Source organism: Salmo trutta, chromosome 38 (assembly GCF_901001165.1).
Source record: "Salmo trutta chromosome 38, fSalTru1.1, whole genome shotgun sequence".
Taxonomy (NCBI): Eukaryota; Metazoa; Chordata; class Actinopteri; order Salmoniformes; family Salmonidae; genus Salmo; species Salmo trutta.
In genome coordinates, this window is record NC_042994.1 from 587,277 (window position 1) to 611,148 (window position 23,872).

At 41.3% G+C, this 23,872-nt stretch overlaps 1 protein-coding gene across 4 annotated transcripts in view; it reads right to left on the reverse strand.

Annotated features, from left to right (window-relative positions):
• Nucleotides 1–1,791: 1,791 nt before the first annotated feature.
• The window catches only part of LOC115178712 (uncharacterized), a 361,651-nt gene continuing 339,570 nt past the window's right edge, over nucleotides 1,792–23,872 (reverse strand). For all 4 annotated transcript variants that reach the window (XM_029739987.1, XM_029739988.1, XM_029739985.1 and 1 more), the window contains exons 13-16: nucleotides 3,502–3,592; nucleotides 3,348–3,402; nucleotides 3,031–3,266; nucleotides 1,792–1,952 (exon numbers count right to left, since the gene is read on the reverse strand). In XM_029739987.1, coding sequence (XP_029595847.1) covers nucleotides 1,871–1,952; nucleotides 3,031–3,266; nucleotides 3,348–3,402; nucleotides 3,502–3,592 — 464 coding nt within the window. In that variant the 3' untranslated portion in view covers nucleotides 1,792–1,870. The remainder of the gene's footprint in view (nucleotides 1,953–3,030; nucleotides 3,267–3,347; nucleotides 3,403–3,501; nucleotides 3,593–23,872) is intronic.

Sequence of the window (23,872 nt, forward strand, 5' to 3'; positions counted from 1 at the left end):
TGCCTTTTGAGCGGAGCTTCTTTTAGTCTTTTTGACTGTTGTGCTCCCAGCCGTATATGGATTTTGCCCTTGGATTTATTAAATCAAGTTTATTCCAACGGACCTCAGTCTCCTGCGCTTGACTCACCCTTAAAACTGTTCTATCCGCCCGTGACACTGAGAGCAAACATCAAGAAGTAATTCAAACATATTTATAATGTTCTTAGCCTTAATATAAAATTTAAAAAGTTGGATTTTATGTAACATAAACATGTAACATGTCTCGGAGCTCACACACAATTCCTTCAACCTCATGGCTTGGTTTTTGCTCTGAAATGCACGGTCAACTGTGGGACCTTATAGACAGGTGTGGGCCTTTCCAAATCATGTCCAATCAATTGAATTTACCACAGGTGGACTACAGTCAAGTTGTAGAAACATCTCAAGAATGATCAATGGAAACAGGATACACCGGAGCTCAATTTCAAGTCTCACAGCAAAGGGTCTGAATACTTATGTAAATGAGTATTTGTTTTTTATATTTAATACATTTGACAAAATGTCTAAAAACCTGTTTTTGATTTGTCATTATGGTGCATTGTGTGTAGATTAATGAGGATTTTTATTTATTTAACGTAAGAAAATGTGGAAAAAGTCAAGGGGTCTAAAGACTTTTCTGAATGCACTGTATATTATGTGTATCATTGTACAGTACTGTATAACGTAATAGAATAGAATCAGAATAGAATAAATCCAGAGAACGAACATCAACAAGTAACTAAAAAATATTTAGAATGTTCTTAGCCTTCATATATAATCTCGTAAGTTTTATTATAAGTGTATATTATTTTTTGAATGAAAAATTTAAACAAGAATAATATATATATTATACATACACACTACCGTTCAAAAGTTTGGAGTCACTTAGAAATGTCCTTGTTTTTGAAAGAAAAGCACATTTTTTGTTCATTAAAATAACATCAAAATTGATCAGAAATACAGTGTAGACATTGCTAATGTTGTAAATGACTATTGTAGCTGGAAACGGCAGATTTTGTTATGGAATATCTACATTGGTGTTCAGAGGCCCATTATCGCAACCATCACTCCTGTGTTCCAATGGCACGTTGTGTTAACCAAGTTTAGGCTAATTGATCATTAGAAAACCCTTTTGCAATTAGTAGCACAGCTGAAAACTGTTGTTCTGATTAAAGAAGCAATAAAACTGTCCTTCTTTAGACTAGTTGAGTATCTGCAGCATCAGCATTTGTGAGTTCTATTACAGGCTTAAAATGGCCAGAAACAAAGGACGTTCTTCTGAAACTCGTCAGTCTATTCTTTTTCTGAGAAATTAAGGCTATTCCATACGAGAAATTGCCAAGAAACTGAAGATCTCGTACAATGCTGTGTCCTACTCCTTTCACAGAACAGTGCAAACTGGCTCTAACCAGAATAGAAAGAGGAGTGGGAGGCCCCGGTGCACAACTGAGCAAGATGACAAATACAGTATTGTTTATCAGACAAAACTGACCCTGGATCAGCAGTCCAACTAAGTTTGAATAGTCCTGTGTGGCTCAGTTGGTAGAGCATGCTGCATGGTTTCCATTCCCAATGGGGCCACCGGTATGAAAAATGCATTCCCACATAATTATAAGTCGCTTTGGATGAAAGCATTTTCTAAATGCCATATCTTATGATACATTATTATAACACTTAGTTTGACTATACAGGTCCAGATATACAGGGTTTCTGTCAAACTTGTTGTGTTCAGGTCTTCTTGGTTCTGGGTTTGTTGTGTTCAGGTCTTCTTGGTTCTGGGTTTGTAATTTTCAGGTCTTCTTGCATATGGATTTGTTGTGTTCAGGTCTTCTTGGTTCTGGGTTTGTAATGTTCAGATCTTCTTGGTTCTGGGTTTGTTGACTGTACTGTAGAGAACATAGGAGTCCTCGTCAGCTGTTTGTGCTGCCGTGGGTCTGAAGAGAGAGAAACAGAAATTAAACAGAATCTGCATCCCCAAAAAACCTTCTTATACTCTTTACAGTGCATTACTTTGACCAAGGCCTACATGGTTCTGGTGAAAAGTAGTACACTAAATAAGGATAGGGCTCCATTTGGAACACAGAACAGTTAATCAAAACCAGCACTCTCTCATTATAGACAGGAATTGTCTTGAGATTTCCATTGCTGGTTTTGTAGTTTAAGGAAATGCCATCACTAGTGGCCACTAGGGGTAAACTATTTCACTTATTAAGGACATCATGGTCTTCTCGTCCAATAAGCAGCATATGAATGAGCTGTAATCAAGAATTTAGCTTCTTTACAACCAAATCTAAAAAAAGTATATGTAAAAGATATGTTATAGAAGGGTCACAATATTTTTTTGCGATTTCATTCGTTTGTGAGAAACTCCAACCAGCGATTCACTTCCTCATCCTCGTTGTTCAGGAAGTGGGCTCCAAAAACACCCCAAAACATCCTATATGAAACAAAAAAGCTCTAAGTAGTCTATAGTGATGCATGTCTTTAGATGTTGTTCACATGAAATTGTGTCATTCTGAACTTAATCCGCAACGTTATGTTCCATGTTGTTGAGACTTGAACGATGCCTCTCGTCCGTTCAAGCAGCAGACTACACAGAGAATAGAACAGTTGGACGGGGAAACAGCACAAGTCACACAAAATGGAATATAACGTTGTGGATAACGTTTGGAATGACACAATTTCATATGTACAACTGTTACATCTAAAGTCCTGCATCACTATACTGAGGGCTTTCTGTTTCTAAAAGACAGTATTTTGGTGTTTTTGGAGCAGTTCATCTTTTTTCAGAGCCTCCGTACTGCACAACGAGGATGAGGAAGTGAATTTCTGGATGGTGTAAGTTTCTCTAAAACAAGTGAAATCACAAAAAAAGTTTTTCTGGACCTTTCTATAACATGGCATTTAGATACAAAATAGAAATTTGGTTGTAAAAAAGCATATTTCTCCTTTAATGTGTGTATTCACAATGTTCTAGAATTGACTCTTGCTGTAATGGCAGAATATGCTCACCGGTTGGCATAACTGGGGCAGTTGAATTTCACAGCATCGTACTGGACATCCTCGTCCTGTTTCTGGGGTTGAGGCAGCTGGACGGTGGAGTACAGAGGCACTTCCTGGATTTTGAAGCGAGAGAAGTGGACGCTGGCGTAGTGAACGTCATCCTGGACGACGGTGGCTGCTGTCTGTGTTGCAGTAGGGGCCATGGCCATGCCTGAGATGTTGTCATACACTGGACTAGAGTCTCCCTGATGGGAAGAGGACAGACAACATGATGAGTAGAAATGTTCCACAAAGCAATACAAATAATCTGATTGTAACAGACTCACCTGTACATTCTCTGATGTGGCTCTTGTGTCAGAGGTGGATTTGGAGGCCTTCTTCCTGGTTTGTACATTCATACATTTATTATTGAATGAATCAATGAACAAAATAAGTTAATAAAAAGTGTTAGAGTGAAATAATATTTAAAAGATCACTCACCTGAACCACATGAGTCCAGAGAGACAGAGGATGAGAACCAGAACAACCACTATGATTCCTACAGCTGCAGTCATAACTGAGGTCTGTTTCCCTATAATAAAATATGGATGATATGAGTACAATAGTACAATATTTGTTAACTGATCTAATCTCAAAGTATATATAATTCTAAAACAAAGTATGATAAGCCAAAGTATAATTATTAATATCAGATTTAAATGTAATTTTGTATTGAGTATTGAAGATGAAGGTTCACCTGGTAAACTGATCATCAGAGTGTAGAGTTCCTAGATCCTCTTCCATTCTGGCCTCACAGTGGTAATGTCCATTGTCCTTAGACTTGAACTTACTTATGTTGTACATCTGTCCAAATCCATTTTGAAAAGTCTTATTTTGAAAGTACCAGGTGTATTTGTCCACAGGTGGGTTGGCATCACTGCTGCAGGTCAGAGTCACTGAACTGCCCTCCACTATTCACCAGAGGGACTGACTGACACTGAGATGTTCTTTGGGCCATCTGGTGGACAATATGTTACAACAGTGTTTTAAATAGTGTTTTACTTGTTATTGAAATATGAATTTAAATGTGATCCTCTGATCAAAAGATGGTTAGGTGTACTAACACTGAATCCACAGACACAGAAGAAGAGTTGAGATGTCCATATTTATTCTCAGCCCCACAGTAGTATTCTCCTCTGTCCTCAGAGCTGATGGTTGTGAAATTGTATGTCTTTTCAGATCCTGTCAGTGAAGCTCCATTCTTCTTGTACCAGGTGTATTTGTCCACAGGTGGGTTGGCATCACTGCTGCAGGTCAGAGTCACTGAACTGCCCTCCACTATTTCACCAGAGGGACTTACTGACACTGAGGTGCTCTTTGGGTCATCTGGTAAAGGAGCATTTGTCAGAGGGGTAGGACAGTAGTATATTTACGACAGTAGTATATTTACAAATTATATGTCATGTCAAAATAAATGATATGTTAATATCAGAGAACTATCTAAAATTCTAACTTACACAAAACGTTAATAAAAACATTTGGAGATGTTATGCTCTTAGACTATGCATTTAATTACAATTGTTTTGCAACCTTATCATTCAAACACTGAGCTGTACTTCACTCACATTTCACATCCATGTTTATGGTGCTAGACCTGTCTGTCCCCATCTCATTCTGGGCCTCACAGTAGTACTCTCCACTGTCAGATGACTGGATTTGATTGAAGACATGCTGTGGTCCTGTCATACTCTGATAGTCACCTCCATTCTTCTTGTACCACCAGGTGTAACTCTGCACAGGTGGGTTGGCATCACTGCTGCAGGTTAGAGTCACTGAACTGCCCTCCACTATTTCACCAGAGGGACTGACTGACACTGTGGTCTTTGGTTTATCTGATGTAAAAGACCAAACATTTTATCAAATTCATATTAACAATAGTAAAAATATATATTTTTGTTCTGTAATGATTGATAAAGTAAGACCTTTCTCTTTTGCCTGAATGCATGATACTTGCTGAGTAGAATACTGTACTATTGCACTGTACTCACACACTGCAGGAGAGCTGAGACCATTGTGGCCTTTTACAGCACAGTAGTAGCTGTCTGCATCCTCACTGATGATGGAGTACATGGGGGGGAGTTATCTTGTACATTCTGTCCATTCTTGTACCAGATGTAGGTGGGGTTGTCAGTCAGAGTACAGGTGGTGCTACAGGTCAGTGTCTTCTGTCCCTCTGCAGCAGGAGTCACCTTCACCTGCAGACCTGAAACAATATGTATAAAACCACATACACCTCTGTGTTAACAGGATGGTTCATTTATTTTCTCCTGTAATTCAATATGATTTACAGTTGTATCATACAGTGTAGTATTACCTGTGACAGACAGAGTTGTTTCCTGGGAAACTATGACCCCATTCAAAGTTGTCTGTTTTAAAAGTGAAGCGATACTCAGCAGAGTCCTCTCTCAGATCTGAGATTCTCAGGGTGAAGGGACCTTTATTTCTCCATGTCTTTTTGTCAGTGTACTTCACACGACCTGTATACCCTGGGTCTGTGGGTTAGGTCTTCAGGGGTCGACTTATCACTTCTAAACCAGAATGATGATGTGGTGGAATAATAACTAATATAAGTACAGGATATGTCCACTGTTGACCCCTTCAAGACACAGATTCTCCTTTGGTGTAAGTCACTCTGTTGCAGCTCTGACCCTGAACACCTGAAACACAGTGACATAACACGAGGACAACTAGATTGTATTCTCAGTTCTATCTAGAAATACTAGAAATTCTCATAGTGAAACCAACACACACACAGGTTAAACAGTATTTTCAATGATTAATTAAATAAACACTCACACACTGCAGGAGAGTGGAGATACTCTTGGCCTTTACAGCACAAGAGTAACTGTCCTTAGCATTAGGGTAGACTGAATAGGGGGAAGTGTTGTCAGTTACTATCTGTCCGTTCTTGACCAGATGTAGGTGGGGTTACCAGTCAGAACACAGGTGGTGCTACAGGTCAGTGTCTTATACTTTGAATACTGTTGAGGAGTCACCTTCACCTGAAAACCTGAATTAAAGGGGAGTAAAACAGAGAACATCATTTAGAATTATGATTCATTTCATGACTCTTCAAAACTGTATAATGTGCTGTGCAGTGTTACCTGTGACAGTCAGAGTACATACATCTATGACATTGTCTGTATTTCTATATAATGATGAATATTGAAGTATTACCCTTCTCATTGATATTAAATGATTGATACTTCCTAAGTAGAATAGTAGTTTAATTCATACTCACAAACTACAGGAGAGTGGAGACCCTCTTGACCTTCAACAGCACAGGAGTAAATGTTCACAGAAGAATCCCAGACCACCAGCATATTACTAGAGTACTGTTGGGAAGTGGGCTCATCTAGTAGTTGTCCGTTCTTGTACCAGATGTAGGTGGGGTTGTCAGTCAGAGTACAGGTGGTGATACAGGTCAGTGTCTTCTGTCCCTCTGCAGCAGTAGTCACCTTCACCTGCAGACCTGAAACAATATGTATAAAACCACATACACCTCTGTGTTAACAGGATGGTTCATTTATTTCTCCTGTAATTCAATGATATACAGTTGTATCATACAGTGTAGTATTACCTGTGACAGTCAGAGTTGTTCCTGGGAAACTATGACCCCATTCAAAGTTGTATGTTTTAAAAGTGAGAGCGATACTCAGCGGAGTCCTCCTCTCTCAGATCTGTGATTCTCAGGGTGAAGGGACCTTTATATGTTCCAGTGTACGTCACACGACCTGCAATACCCTGGGTCTCTGGTTAGGCCTTCAGGGGTCGACTTATCACTTCTAAACCAGAATGTTGATGGGGTGGAATAATAACCAACATAAGTACAGGATATGTCCACTGTTGACCCCTTCAAGACACAGATTCTCCTCTTGGGTGTAAGTCACTCTGTTGCAGCTCTGACCCTGAACACCTGAAACACAGTGACATAACAAGAGGTCAACTGGATTATATTCTCAGTTCTTCTAGAAATACTAAAAGTTCTCATAGTGAAACCAACACACACAGGTTAAACAGTATTTTCAATGATTAATTAAATAAACACTCACACACTGCCGGAGAGTGGAGATCCTCATGGCCTTTAACAGCACAGGAGTAACTCTCTGTTTCAGAAGTCCGGAAAGTGTATTGTTGGAAAGTGGGCCAATAAAGAGACTGTCCATTCTTGTACCAGATGTAGGTGGGGTTACCAGTCAGAGTACAGGTGGTGCTACAGGTCAGTGTCTTCGACGTTGCCGACCGGTGTTGGTGTCACCTTCACCTGCAGAGCTGGAGTAGATAAACACATTAAAACCCTGAATCACCTGTTCTATAGTTTAGTCCACATGTGTCATGACGTTGGCCTGTGGGTAAGGTTTATGACCCCCCCATTAATACCTTTCTCCCTTCCCCTCTCTTTCTGACCCTACTGAAGGACTGTTGAATAGCTTTGTTAAATATAGAGAGTCCTGGGAACATCAAACAAATGGGGGAAAGGAACCATATTTTGGTAATAAATCCAGTTGAAAATATGCTTTGGAACTTAATGAGTATGGATGTCAGTTCGGTTGTCATCTGAGACATTATGACTGATGACAGGACGACATAAACTGTACCTGGGAAAGTATACACCCTCTAGTTATCAGAGTCACATGGAATTGTTAAGCAATTGAAATGTTTGATATTGAAATTGTTTGTTAGATTACATTTACTTTTAGCTTCCAAATGAGAGAATTGGGTTTCATAAGAAAGTGCCCTGCTTAATCAGTGGCCCGCCCCTGTGAAGAGAAAGGGGTTATAAACGATGAAACACACCCTCCTCCCCACGCCACTATATAAGACAATGACACAATGTAACCAGGGATCCACTACGTGAGGTCTGCAGCCTCTGCGTAATAAGGACACACATGTCAAGTACAGAACTAAGCCAACCTCGGCATGAGCTTTGGTGGCGAATGGTATGAACTTTGAGCTTATTCACTACAGAAGTGATACTTCCTAGCCGTTGAGTTAGCAGCGACCGCTGTAGACGTGGGCTAGGAAAGGACGAACGACGGATCCAGTCTAACAACCACAGACGAAGATACCACCACGTATCCACTTTACCAACATTGACATTCTCCGAGGACAGGAAGATCTGTTGGCCAACCCGGCCAGCATCTACGACCAATCTACCGAAGCGCAGCTCAGAGTAAATATTTATTGCATTTTCCTTTCCAAATGGGCGGTAATTTTAGAATGCATAACATAATGTATTTACGATAGCATAGCTGCTGTTTCTTTGTTCCTAAGTCTTCCCGCTCTTTCATTTAAGCCAACCCCCTTCCTTTGTGTAACAAACGTCGGCTCCGTCCACCAGGGACGTTTTCTGTATGACATCATTTGTATTCTGTGTATATGTAATTCTGCGTGATTAGTTTAGGTATTTGGAAAATAAATACTTAAACCCAATGTTGTATTGCTGATTCAACTTGTAAGCCAGGGTTCGTGAAGATAACCAAGAATTTACAACTTTCATTATGAGACTGAAAATAAGATGATTAAGATGACGGCTATCGATGTAAAATATTACTAAGTATTTTAAGAGTTTATTCGGAAGATAACGGCTCTATAAACGTTCTTCCGTGGTGCCCCGACTTTCTAGTTAATTACATTTACATGATTAGCTTAATCAGGTAATATTAATTACAGAGAAAGGATTTTATAGAATAGCATGTCATACCAATTAATCCGGCATAGCCAAAGACACGACACATGATGCAAGACATTCTCAAACACATTTAATTCTTAAATCTGTTTCATATATACAAATCCAATTTCTAGACCTAAATGGACAGTAGATATTAATTGAACAGACTAGCAGTATAAAGCATGTTACTGTACCTGTTACAGACAGAGTGACTCCAGGATCGCCATAATATCTCCCTCCAGGCTGATCTGTTATAAATCTGAACTTGTACGTAGCTGAGTCTTTCTCTCTCAGGTCTGTGATCCTCAGGTTGTGACCATTCTTCTTATCCCCATGATACTCCAGACGACCTGCATACTCTGGGTCCTGACCTATATCTTCAGGTTCTACACCAGTCTCCATTTTAGTGAACCAGAAGGTTGATGTGACTGTACCTCTGGGATATATGTAAGAGCAGGTCAGCTCCACTGTTGACCCCTCCAAGGTACACATACTCTGAGTGGTGTAGGTCACACTCCAGCCATTCTGCCCCAGTACCACTGAAACACAGTCACACAACACAATGGTATCAGAATGAAGACAAGGTCTGTTGGCTCACACTGAAGGTAGGGTTTGACCACACTTTGTTGCTGTAGTTGCTGAGTGTGAATGGAAACCAAAGAAAATCATCACTCAGTGAGGTGTGAAAGATAACTATTTAAGTGAAGTGGAGACTCCAAACAGAACACACCAGAATAACATTATGATTCTTAACCTTTTATAAATGTCTGTAGATTATTAAACAGAGCAACTAAAAGATAAGAATGAGACCATACCTGCTACAGACCAGAGAAAGACCACCAACACACTTCCTGTTGTTCTCAAGGCCATTGTTGCATCTCCCACCCTGCAGTCTCAGAAACATAAACAACAACTCACTCTATAGCTGGTGAATAACTACATACAAACCATCAGGGGCAGCAGGTTGGGCTCTAGTCAAAAGTAGTGCACACTATAGGGAATATGGTGTCATTTGAGATGCAGTATAACAACACACCATCATCACAGCCTTGAATGGATGGTGTGTAAATAACATCATCATAATAGTTTGGTAATATGGAGTGTGTCAGCGGTATCGGCAGGTATCATAGTGGGTAAGAACGTTGGGCCAGGAACTGAAACATTACTGGTTCAAATCCCCAACCTGGCAAGCTGAAAAAATCTGCAAATTTGAGCAAGGCAGTTACCACCAGCTTGAATGATAGCTTCTATTCCCAAGCTGTGAGGATAAACAGCAAGTCACACTTACCTTTTATATCATCATTATATGATAGTGTCTGTATTCACAAAGTGTCTCAGAGTAGGATCTAGGATTAGTTTCCCATTTAGATCATAATTATATGGACCAGGAGGACCTGATCCTAGATCAGCACTCCAAGTCTGAGACCCTTGAGTACATGACTTGTGGCTAAAAACAAACAACTATATTTCAAGATATCAAGAGTACTTACAGACTGAAGGGGGAGAGGTCTTGTACAGTGAGTTAACTGACTGGTAGTGAGTGGGAACTGCTAGTAAGTGTGTGTTCTGTGGTTGATACATATTTATAGTAGTCAGAACACAAGTAGCTGATGCAGAACTGTCCTTTCCTTCCTCTTTATGTCATTAACATGCATGACTACCAGAACAGCACGTCAGAATAGTGTTGACTATAGCCTGCTATTTGGAATGTTTATAATATCTTAGAATGTGTTTACTATAGTCTACTATTTGGAATGTTTATTATATCTTAGAATGTGTTTACTATAGCCTACTATATGGAATGTTTATAATATCTTAGAATGTGTTTACTATAGCCTACTATATGGAATGTTTATAATATCTTAGAATGTGTTGACTATAGCCTACTATTTGGAATGTTTATAATATATTAGAATGTGTTTACTACAGTCTACTATTGGATTTTTGTAATATCTTAGAATGTGTTTACTATAGCCTACTATATGGAATGTTTATAATATCTTAGAATGTGTTTACTATAGCCTATTATATGGAATGTTTATAATATCTTAGAATGTGTTTACTATAGCCTACTATATGGAATGTTTATAATATCTTAGAATGTGTTTACTATAGCCTACTATATGGAATGTTTATAATATCTTAGAATGTGTTTACTATAGCCTACTATATGGAATTTACAGCAACAACTTGAGGAATATTTAAAAGAGGGATGAATGAGCCAATTCAAATCTGGGGATGATTAGGTGGCATGAGGGCCAGATTGTGAAGTTTAGCAGTGGACACCAGGGTTAACACCCCTACTCTTACAATAATTGCCATGGGATCTTTAGGACACCCGTTTAACATCCCATCCAAAGACAGCACCCTACACAGGACAACGTCCCCAATCACTACCATGGGGAATTGGGATGTATATTTTTTAAAACCACACAAACACTGATGTTTGTAGCAATACAAAATGCCACTGTCATTCTGTAACACTGACCTTGTCCCAAATGACACCCTAATCCCTTTATAGTGCACTATCTTTGACCAGAGCCCTATGGGCATGGAATGACTGTGTGTGTTTGCGTGCCCTCTCAACTTGATTGGCCTGCAGCCCTGTCAATCACCCTTTGCACCCCTGCTCATCCAACCAATCAGGGTACTTGGATGCGCTGCAGGACACCGCCTACCCTCACCTTTAGTTAGTGCACGGCATTGTCAGTCTTGAGAAGAAGTGTATGTGTTGCTGACAGACTTTTGACATGCAGTTCCTTACTGAAGTGTGAGACCAGAGAATATAACCACACAATAATATAAAACATCTTCAAATGGTAACAGCTGTGTCTGCATGTATGTGGTGGTGGTGACCATCAAGAGTAGAGTGACGGGCCTCAACACCATGTTCTGACCAGACAGCACTATAGTGGACAGAACCAAAACCACTTAGCATTAACCTGTTGGGGCTAGGGGGCAGTATTTTCACGGCTGGATAAAAAAACGTACCCGATTTAATCTGGTTACTAATCCTACCCAGTAACTAGAATATGCATATACTTATTATATATGGATAGAAAACACCCTAAAGTTTCTAAAACTGTTTGAATGGTGTCTGTGAGTATAACAGAACTCATTTGGCAGGCAAAACCCTGAGACAGATTCTGACAGGAAGTGGATACCTGATGTGTTGTATTACCTTTAAACCTATGCCATTGAAAAACACAGGGGCTCATTAATGTTTGGCACTTCCTATTGCTTCCACTAGATGTCACCAGCCTTTACAAAGTGTTTTGAGTCTTCTACTGTGAGATCTGACCGAACAAGAGCCTTGGAACGGTGATGGCCCATTAGACTCTGGCGCGCGAGGTCATGTTGGGTACCCTCGTTCCAATACGTTTTAAAAGAGAATGCATTCGTCCGCCTTGAATATTATTCATGTTCTGGTTAAAAAAGGCACTAATGATTTATGCTATACAACGTTTGACATGTTTGAACGAACGTAAATATATTTTTTCCCTTCGTTCATGAAGTGAAGTCCGGCGGTCTTAGATCATGTGCTAACAACACGGAGCTTTTTGGACATAAATGATGAGCTTTTTTGAACAAAACTACATTCGTTATGGACCTGGGATTCCTGGAAGTGACATCTGATGAAGAGAATCAAAGGTAATGGATTATTTACATAGTATTTTCGATTTAGATCTCTCCAACATGGCGGTTAGTCCTGTATCGCAAAGCGTATTTTTCTGGGCGCAGTGCTCAGATTATTGCAAAGTGTGATTTCCCAGTAAGGTTATTTTTAAATTTGGCAAGTTGATTGCGTTCAAGAGATGTAAATCTAAAATTCTTTAAATGACAATATAATATTTTACCAATGTTTTCTAATTTTAATTATTTAATTTGTGGTGCTGACTTGACTGCCGGTTATTGGAGGGAAACGATTTCCTGAACATCAACGCCATAGTAAAACGCTGTTTTTAGATATAAATATGAACTTGATAGAACTAAAAATGCATGTATTGTCTAACATAATGTCCTAGGAGTGTCATCTGATCGAGATTGTCAAAGGTTAGTGCATAATTGTAGCTGATTTTATGGTTTTGGTGACGCCTGTCTTTGAATTGACAAAACATTACACACAACTATTGTCAATGTACTGTCCTAACATAATCTAACTTTATGCTTTCGCCGTAAAACCTTTTTGAAATCGGACAACGTGGTTAGATTAAGGAGATGTTTATCTTTCAAAGGGTGTAAGATAGTTGTATGTTTGAAAAATTTGAATTTTGACATTTATTTGGATTCAAATTTGCCGCTCTTGAAATGCACCTGCTGTTGATAGGGTGCACCACGGGGGGCACGCTAGCGTCCCACATAGCCCCAAGAGGTACGTAGCGGGTCTCGGCATTGTCAGCTAACCGCTCAGACGAGATCCAGCTGGCTGTTAGTACATGTAAAAAAACGGTCTGGATGACCTCTACTAATCCCTATGTACTGACTCAGGAATGTGTGAAGGACCACAGGGACGTCAGAGCAAAGGGTTTTATTGTTGTCACGACTTCCGCCGAAGTTGGTCCCTCTCCTTGTTCGGGCGGCGTTCGGCGGTCGAAGTCACCGACCTTCTAGCCATCGCTGATCTAAATTTCATTTTTCATTGGTTTTGTCTTGTCTTCTATCACACCTTGTTCCAATTCCATCAATTACATGTTGTGTATTTAACCCTCTGTTCCCCCCCATGTCCTTGTCGGTAATTGTTTCTTGTAGTGCTTATGCAACGGTATGCTGGTATTTACCGGGTTTTGTTTGACCCATTTATTGTATTGTTCTGTTGACGGTGGTTTATGGATATTAAACGACACCGTTGTAAATCAGTTTTCGCTCTCCTGCACCTGACTTCTCTGCCGCCAGTATGCACCTCACTACAATTATGACCACAACAAGGCCCTCCGGTTCACTTTGGGTTCTTATACAAAAGGGTTTCTAGGAGGAAAGAGATACATGGAAATAGAACGAAACCTTCTCTCCAGCTGCTTCTTACCCGTTGTGCTTTTTGTCCCTTCCTGCCTCCCGTCCAGGATGATTACATCATGCAGTCCACGCATCTGTTCGACAACGTCATTTAGTGACACTTCCTGTGGGTGTGGCCTATGAGAAGGGACGCCCATATTTACCCCCACTGCCCCCGCCCCAAGCTCTATCCCGAAAACAGACTCAATGGGGCTGTCAAGGGGGTAAACGATACCTCTCCATTGGATCTCCACTCTCCCATCGATGTCATTTACAAAATAGCCTCCAATACCCTACTCAATAAACTGGATGCAGTATATCACAGTGCCATCCGTTTTGTCACCAAAGCCCCATATACTACCCACCACTGCGACCTGTACGCTCTCGTTGGCTGACCCTCGCTTCATACTCGTCGCCAAACCCACTGGCTCCAGGTCATCTACAAGACCCTGCTAGGTAAAGTCCCCCCTTATCTCAGCTCACTGGTCACCATAGCAGCACCCACCTGTAGCACGTGCTCCAGCAGGTATATCTCTCTGGTCACCCCCAAAGCCAATTCCTCCTTTGGCCGTCTTTCCTTCCAGTTCTCTGCTGCCAATGACTGGAACGAACTACAAAAATATCTGAAACTGGAAACACTTATCTCCCTCACTAGCTTTAAGCACCAGCTGTCAGAGCAGCTCACAGATCACTGCACCTGTACATAGCCCATCTATAATTTAGCCCAAAGAACTACCTCTTCCTCTACTTTATTGATTTATTTATTTTGCTCCTTTGCACCCCATTATTTCTATTTCTACTTTGCATTTTCTTCCACTATAAATCTACCATTCCAGTGTTTTACTTGCTATATTTTATTCACTTTTGCCTTTACCTCCCTTATCTCACCTCATTTGTTCACATTGTATATAGACTTATTTTTCTACTGTATTATTGACTGTATGTTTGTTTTACTCCATGTGTAACTCTGTGTTGTTGTATGTGTCGAACTGCTTTCCTTTATCTTGGCCAGGTCGCAATTGTAAATGAGAACTTGTTCTCAACTTGCCTACCTGGTTAAATAAAGGTGAAATAAAAAAATAAAAAATAAAAATGATGATATTGAAGGTGGATTAACCACTATTGCTCTCCAAACCAATGTAAATGTATTATTTGTAGTTACTGTATGCACTGTACAGTCAAGAGGTGAGATGTCGAAAGATTTCCATTTTCTATCCACTAAATATACTGTTATAGCAAGGTGAAAACAGTGACAATTAAGTTTATTCTGAAAGGTTGATTACCTAAAATATCACCGTTCACACATGATTTTTTTTAATCGATAAGAAACGTTGCATAAAGCAGAACTCTTTCCTGGACATTGAGGCAAAATTGTGCCTTAAACCTCTCTGGGATCATTCGGGACGTGAGCGTCCCACCTCGCCAACAGCCAGTGAAATTGCAGGGCGCCAAATTCAAACAACAAAAATCTCATAATTAAAATTCCTCAAACATACAAGTATTATACACCATTTTAAAGATGAACTTCTTGTTAATCCAGCCACAGTGTCCGATTTCAAAAAGGCTTCACGGCGAAAGCACACCATGCGATAATGTTAGGTCAGCGCCTAGCCACAGAAAACCACACAGCCATTTTCCAAAGAAGGAGAGGTGTCACAAAAGTCAGAAATAGCGTTAAAATGAATCACTAACCTTTGATGATCTTCATCTGATGGCACTCCCAGGTCTCCATGTTAGACAATAAATGTTTGTTTTGTTCGATAAAGTTCATCTTTATGTCCAAATACCTCCTTTTTGTTTGTGCGTTTAGTCCAGTAATCCAAATGCACAAAGCACGGGCACAAGTCCAGACGAAAAGTAAAAAAGTTCCATTAAAGTTCGTAGAAACATGTCAAACGATGTATATAATCAATTTTTAGGATGTTTTTCTCATAAATCTTCAATAATATTCCAACCGGACAATTCTGTTGTCATTAGAAAGGAAAGAGAACGAGCATCACACTCACGGCCACGCGCGAGACTAAACTAATGTCTTTCAGCTTGACCACTTGAAACAGCTCTAATTCGATCCCCTTTCACAATACAAGCCTGTAACAACTTCTAAAGACTGTTGACATCTACTGGAAGCCTTAGGAAGTGCAATCTGACCCCACAGACACAGGATATTGGATAGGCAATCACTTAAAAAACTACAAACCTCAGATCTCCCAATTCCTGGTTGGATTTTTCTCAAGTTTTTGCCTGCCATATGAGTTCTGTTATACTCACAGACATTATTTTAACAGTTTTGGAAACTTTAGAGTGTTTTCTATCCAAATCTATCAATTGTATGCATATCCTATGGGCCTGAGTAACAGGCAATTTACTTTGGGCACGCTTTTCGTCCAAACTTCCCAATGCTGCGCCCTATCCCAAAGACGTTTTAACTTTGTCATAAAAACGATTAAAAAAATCACACAAATGTATATTATGTGTATCATGTTACAGTACCATATGAAGTAATACAGTAATTCATATTTAGTCTCACAAGTCTGATTCTTTCAGACAGATAACATATAACAATGCACAAAGTGTGTGGTCATGTGTGGCTCAGTTGGTAGAGCATGGTGTTTGCAACGCCAGGATTGTGGGTTTGATTCCCACAGGGGACCAGTGCGGGAAAAAAATGTATGCTCTGTATAAGAGTGTCTGCTAAATGACTAAGATGTAAATTAATAGTTGTGTAAAATATAACTGAACCTCGAGGCTGCCTAATTCAGATATACAACATTGTTGTCATCAGATTCTGAGTTTGTTTGTACAGCATGGCTCAAGGGTTTGATTCCTGCTGGGACTACCCATATGAAGGATCTATGACTGAAAAAGTGTCTGCAAGATGGTATATATTTGGTCCATGGAGTATGAATCAAATTCTAGAGAGCTGGTTGTTATGGATGTAGAAAAGTTAAAGCTCACATCCTACACAGTATAGAGGTCAACACTAACAGGAAGGTGATGCTGACTCAGCATCTAAACCAACAACACTTACTGGCAGTGCAGAGAAGTAAGTGTGAGTTCTGTGGTTGATACATTTTAAAAGTAGTCTAGTCAGGATGGTAAGACATTAAAATGCAGAAATAACATGTCAGAAAATAGTTGCATTTGTTCATTTGAGGAGTGGGCCTACATGTTATAAAGAGGCTAAATATGACCCATTCACATCACTCCTCCTCATCATGAAAGTTCTGCTGAAGGTTCCAGTGTTCTAGACTAGAGCTCTCCCTACTGGCATCTCAACGTTACTGCAGCCCCCAGTCCTGATGTCCTCATTCATTTGGGCAGTAATATGAATAAAATTAGTGTTCCATTCATTCCAGCCATTACAATGAGTCTATCCTCCTATATATCTGCCCACCAGCCTCCTCTTTTGTACAATACTGGTAGTAGCTTTATCTATCAGAGGCATCAATGAACATCACCACAGCCTGCAGTATTGACTGTATAGTCTATTGTAGTCTGCTGCCCATAAATTATGCAGTTTAGTAGACTCAACTATCCAAATGAATATACAGTCCTGTGTACATATATTGTACATATGGGTGGTCAAGGTAACCAAACCCATAACGTTGCAGGTGCCATGTTCCACCAACTGAGCTACAGAGGACCATATTCTGTATAGTCTAATGTTTCTCACTGTGTCTCATGTTAATACTACTCCTAAACACAACCCATCGTCACTGTGTCTCATGTTAATACTACTCCTAAACACAACCCACCATCACTGTGTGTCATGTTAATACTACTCCTAAACACAACCCACCATCACTGTGTCTCAGGTTTATACTACTCCTAAAGCTCATACGAAGCATCCACTCAATCACTCTTACTTTAGGCCATTTTCAAAATGTCTCCACAAAAAATCAATTTCTCTCCGAGCTCTTAAAATTGCATGCACAAATATTTATGTGAAACCACTTTTACAATGTACATCCCATCTTTTGTAGCATACAATATAGCTCAGTATTTGTCAAGGGTGCCAATAACTTTGGTTGTGACTGTTGTCGTGTCTTTGACTATGCCGGATTAAGGGATATGACATGCTATTCTATAAAATCCTTTCTCTGTAATTAATATTACCTGATTTAAGCTAATCATGTAAATGTAATTAACTAGAAAGTCGGGGCACCACAAAAGAGTGTTTATAGAGCTGTTATCTTCCAAATAATCTCTGAAGACCTAGTAATATTTTACATCAATAGCAGTCAATATTACACATCACCTTATTTCAGTCTTATCTGAAAGTTGTAAATTCTTGGTTATCTTCACGAACCCTGGCTAACAAGTTGAATCAGCAATACAAAATTGGGTTTAATTATTTATTTACTAAATACCTAACTAATCACACAGAATTACATATACACAGAATGCAAATTAAGTCATACAGAAAACGTCCCTGGTGGACGGAGCCGACATGATGGCTGGTTACACAAAGGGAGGGGGTTGGGTTTGAGTGAAAGAGCGGGAAGGCTGAGGGACAAAGGGAGAAGCTGTGCTATCGTAAATACAGTATCTTAAGCATTCTAAATTAAGGAAAATGCAATAAATATTTACTCTGAGCTGCGCTTCAGTAGGTTGGTCGTAGATGCTGGTCATGTTGCCCAACAGAGGTCTTCCTGTCCTCGGAAGAATGTCTCTGGTGGTAAATTGGATACGTTGTAGTATCTTCGTTGTGTGTTAGACTGGATACATCGTCCGTCCTTTCCTAGCCCACGTTTACAGCGGCCGCTGCTAACTCAACGGCTAGGAGGTATCACTTCTGGAGTGAATATGAGTTCAAAGTTCATACCAAGTTGCCATACTTTTAGCTCATGCTATATTCTGGCTGGTATAGTCGAAATTCATCCTTTCGGCGTGTATAGGTCGTCACCTTCACATTGAAATTCGATGCTAATTTTGTTAGGTCCTTGTCGTTCAACCAGAGCTCACGCTGAGGTTGGCTTAGTTCTTTAGGTGGTCTTTGTCCTTTCAACGTGGGGACCTCAAGTCCACACGTTCTTGGAACAGCTTATTCTCTGAACCCTTCTAACATAGGGCTTTCGCCCTAATGTACTCGGAACAGGAGGTTACATTTTCGTCAAGGGCTTATATAGTGGAGGGAGAGAAGGGTGTGTTTGATTGTTTATAACCCATGTCTCTTCACAGGGGCGGGCCACTGATTGAGCAGAGCTCTAACCTTATGAAAACCCAATTCTCTCATTTGGAAGCTAAAATTACATTTAATCTTTTCACAAATAGTTTCATATTCAAACATTTAAATTGCACAACAATTCCATGTGAATCTGATAACTAGAATGTGTAGACTTTCCCAGATACAGTTTATATACAGTTTATTTCCTGTCATCAGTCATAATGTCTCAGATGACAACCGAACTGACATCATATTCATTAAGTACCAACGCATATTTTCCACTGGTTGGATTACCGAAATATGGTTCCTTTCCCCTCACCGTTTGATGTTCCCAGACTCTCTATGTTTAACAAAGGCTATTCAAGAGTTCTTCAGTAGAGTCAGAGAGAGAGGGAAGGTAGAAAGGTATTTATGGGGGGGTCATAAACCTTACCCACAGGCCAACGTCATGACAGTCCCCCCATGTTGGGTTCAATCTTGCGATTAACCTGCATGTTGCAAACCAACATAAAAATGACCGTGGGTTGTCCTGGTTGTGGACCATCGTTGTGGTCCCCATCTGGTGGTTGACCCGGGTAGGGTTTATGCGAATGAAGAAGTCCGCCCCAAGGCTGGGCAGCAGATGTCCAGTTGGTGATCGCTGTTGCAGTCCTCCCTCTGGTGGTCGACCCGGTTAGGGTGTCTGCAAATGAAGAAGTCCGCCCCAAGGCTGGGCAGCAGATGTACAGTTGGTGATCGCTGTTGCATTCCCCCCTCTGGTGGTCGACCCGGGTAGGGTCTCTGCAAATGAAGAAGTCCGCTCCAAGGCTGGGCAGTGGATGTCCGGAGTGGGATCGCCGTTCCGGACCCGTCGTCTGGTCATCCAGACTGGAAGATCTGGGCAGTAACTTAGGCAGATGTTAACAACGCATACACTCATGAAATATATCATTACATTTCCTCCCAAATGAGCGGCATTGTGGCACTAACTGATGGTTGTATGGGGGAGTTGTTTATGGCTCTATCATTTTCTACGTGCCGAAGAAAATGAAACAAAATGAATGAAAGCATAAACAAAACAAAATATAGTTATGCCACCTTAATCATCTAATTGGACTGTATTCTATCTACGTCCATGGTCTTGGCAAAATGACCCTATCATGGCATTGTCTAATGTCATATCTAGGGCTTTCCTAATTTGCGGGGTGTTGCTTAGGGTACTATCCTAAGTTGATAACTATATGGTAAGTCTACAGCTGTAAGGCACTAGTTTTGGGTGGTCTACAGGGATGACCTATGGACTTCTGAGAAGAAAACGTGTGAGTGCTGTAGCTGTAGAGTTAAAGGCCTCAAAATAAATGTTCAACTTTACTAAGGCTGGTATTTTGCTCGCACCCTTAAGTGATCCTAGCATAAATCCTAATTGGATGTTCCGTTGTGCATGTGCGTTTATGCTTACGCCAGCGCACATGTCAAGGGAAGGAAACAAAGTATCCTGGCAGATTACAACTTGTTCAGAATGAGTCTGACGTAGTCAGGTAATTTTCCGGTTAATGCCTGGAGGTCAGTCAGAATTGGTGTCGAGGGAGTCTGTAGTGGTTTTACTACCGGTCACTGTCTTCCACTATTGTAGTGGTGGTAGGTATGAAGAAGTCTACTTCATAGCTATGTTATCCACGGAGGAGCTAACCTCATGACGGAAGTACTCTTTAAGTATTGGACCAGTCATACGTGGTGTGATCATGGTTCATGACTTCTAATAACTTTTCTCCTGAACATAGGGTTCTATTTATTAGTGGCGTGTGTTAACCATTGGAAGAGTGCAATGGAGATTCCCTTCCCTGTGTTGCACTCTGAGTGACTCCTATATCGCTATTATTAATTGCAATATAACTTGTGAGGTTACTAATCCTCGTACTGAGTGTTGCTGGACTGACTGTGGTATTGGTACTGGTACTCAAGGGGTCCAGTTGTCCTACCGATTTATTCTGAAATGTTATCCTTCAGGAATACATGATTAGAGCATTTTACTAGTTGTCTTGTAGTGGCTACTACACATGGCAAGGAATGATTATTGTTGCCATTTGTTTTGGAGGTGGACAAGTCCACTGGACTTCCTTTACGACCAGTGTGGTACACCTCAGTACTATCTTAGATGTGTTCTAAGATAATCCCCATCTAGGGGCCTGTCTGCTCCTCACTGAGCCTCGATAAGGCTCATCATGGGTCTGGGCTACTATTCCCCCCCTTTGTGTCTCAGGACCCCCCCACCAGCGGGTGGTGTTGGTATCCGAGGCGCAAACGAAAGGTTCGGACCCTATGTACGAGTTGTCAGCGGTCGCGTTATTATGAGAATGGCTGTAACCTTTCAACCTAATCTCCTGGTGTTTATGCCTCAACACCCTCAGTGGCTGTCGAGGCCTGTCAGTCACCACCGCGTTCGCGTGTGGCAACCTCTTCAGTACCTGCGAACTGAGATGAGGATATCGGTCTGTGATATCGCAAAGTGTTTCACCAGTGGGAGTCATCGGGTCAGTTGCTGGACTGACGCCATTAGTGTAATTGTAAGGGTTGACAGTCCCCCACAAAGCGGAAGGTGTATCATCGGAAGCAGAGTATACTCTGCTCATCGATGTTTTTCTTGCTGAGACGGCCGCAGTGCTTGCGGAAGTGTCCGAAGGGCAAGAGAAGTTCATCTCAACTACCGTATTGCACGACTGCAAGGAGGAGGGAAGTTGCTCATTCACAGAGACAGCTGGCTCGAAATCATGAAAAGAATGGTCAATCAGATTGGCTGATGGAATGTGTCGAGATATCGTAATATCACCTTGTATCGGATTTTGCACCAAGAGGTTTCTAAACGTCTTTTTCCCAAGGGGTGCTTTTGACAGATACCCCTCGTGAATGATTGTGTTGCAGCTAGCGTTAGGGGAAGACAGTGTGGTCAGTGGAGAAGGCACTGTAGCCTGTGACCATACCTGGTTGGTTTTCCAATCCATCAATGGGAGTAACCGATCCATCAAGTCTGCTCCCAGTAGCAGGGGTACAGTTTCGAGGCTGGTAACATACACAGGGTGAACGAGCGATACGTCCTGGAAGTGTAGTTTCAGCATGACTCTCAATGTGAGAGGCAAGGTAGTCTGAGTGACCCCTCGAAGTGTAGTGTCGCATCGTTCCACTTTTAACCAACGTTTAGTTGGCTTCAAAGCCCTTTTGAGATCATCAAACAATGTTTGAGAGATGAGTGATATTGTCGCAGCCGAATCAATTAGCGCATGATAAGTTAAGCAGTCCTCCAGGACTGTTTCCAGGTATGGGCGTTTCGATTCGTCTTTAGTGGACATATTCCCCACAAAGTGGAGTGGTCGTTCGCAACGACGTGATGTGTCATTTCTGTTCAAGGTGGAAGCAGATCGACATTTCAGATTTTGACTGGGCTAGGTTTTAACGAAGCGTTTGACCTTTTTCTTCGCAACCTTTGTATCAGGGTCTATAGACAAAGCCCGTGGGCTTGTTTCTTGATCAAGCGGGCCCTGGATAGGGTCTCGAGTGAGAGCGGGAGAGATTTGAATTTTAACGTCCTTGCTGTGGGTGTTAATTCCTGCGGACCTGGTGTCCAGTAATTCCCCGTCTAGTCCTTGTGACTTATCTTTTACCCTTTTCTCAAATGTTTCTCGCTTTAGTTCTTCACGTAGTGGAACTTCTGGAGAACATTGGTCTATGTTTTGATCATCCTTCAACCCTTTGTTACACTTGTGTGTTACCCTTGTGCTCTGACACTTTGTGTGGGTTGGGTGCAGGAAAGTAGCGAACAGGTCGATTATAGCGGTAGTCGTTTTGATGGCGACGTACTTTACAGTTATTTTGACCGCGGTGGTTATTGGATTCGTGGTAGAAACCGTTGTTGTGCGTCATCTCTCAACGCTCCAATACCTGATAATGCACCCTCTAACTGGAGTGAGTGCTTCTGATCAAACTTCAAAACCGAGTGGTCAAGGCTCTTAGCGTTGCGAGCTTTTGATGCCTCAAAAGCTGTGCTTGCAAGCTCTCTGAGTTGTAAGATAGGCAAGCCAACGTGGGCTGCAGGGCCCAAGTAGGTAATGAAGGTGGGATACAGGTTCGACAGAAACATTTGTTTGAATGGTAACAGCTCTTCCATTCCTGTTTCTGTGAGTAGGCCAAAGTAAGCTGAACGAAGCCTATGATAGAAAGCTTGTGGGTGTTCGTTCCGAGCTTGTTTGACCATGTTAGCCAGTGAGCTATCGCGTTTGCGAGTCGCAGTAACACTGAATTCGAAATTCAAAGCTGTGGCAAGTTTAGCGTAGTCATTTAGCACGTGTTGCTGTTGTAGACGAATGAACCTCATCACATGTCTATTCGACGTTCGCTTCAACAGGTAAACCCTGTCAGAACCCGTAGCATTCGGGTAGCCATCCAACGCGTCCTCTATGTCAGCTAGGAAGGTCTCAGTATCGTTTGGCTGACCTGGAACGGGGTCAAAGGTGGGGAAATTCTTGACGAGTTTGTCAAGGTATTCTGCGTCAAGCGGGCGGAGAGGGTTGGCTTCATCCTGTGGGGAAATTGGGGCCGACAGGCCAAGAGGAGAAGCCAAGCTTTGGCTTTGTTGGCCAAGAGGCGCCATATTACTCAGTGCTGAATGGCCAAGAGGAGAAGACTGAGGGACACATGATGGAAGCAATGTCTGAAACCTATCGTCTTTACTCCTTGGAGTACCGGGCTCCGGTTGCTTGGATGGATAGTCATGCTGTAGAGCGTGACCATTCTGGATTTCCTCCAGATGGTACCTAAGGGTGGTATTCTGCTGCATTGCAGAGTCCACTTGAGCGCTTAGAGTACTGATTTTGGACATGGTTTGCAGATAGAGGTCTTGAGTATGGAGCGAGAGATTCAGTGATGAGATTTCTTCGACTTGCTTGGAAATCAATATTTCCATCTTCATCACCCGAGTTCTCTAAACATTCATTTGGTCATTGACTTCAATG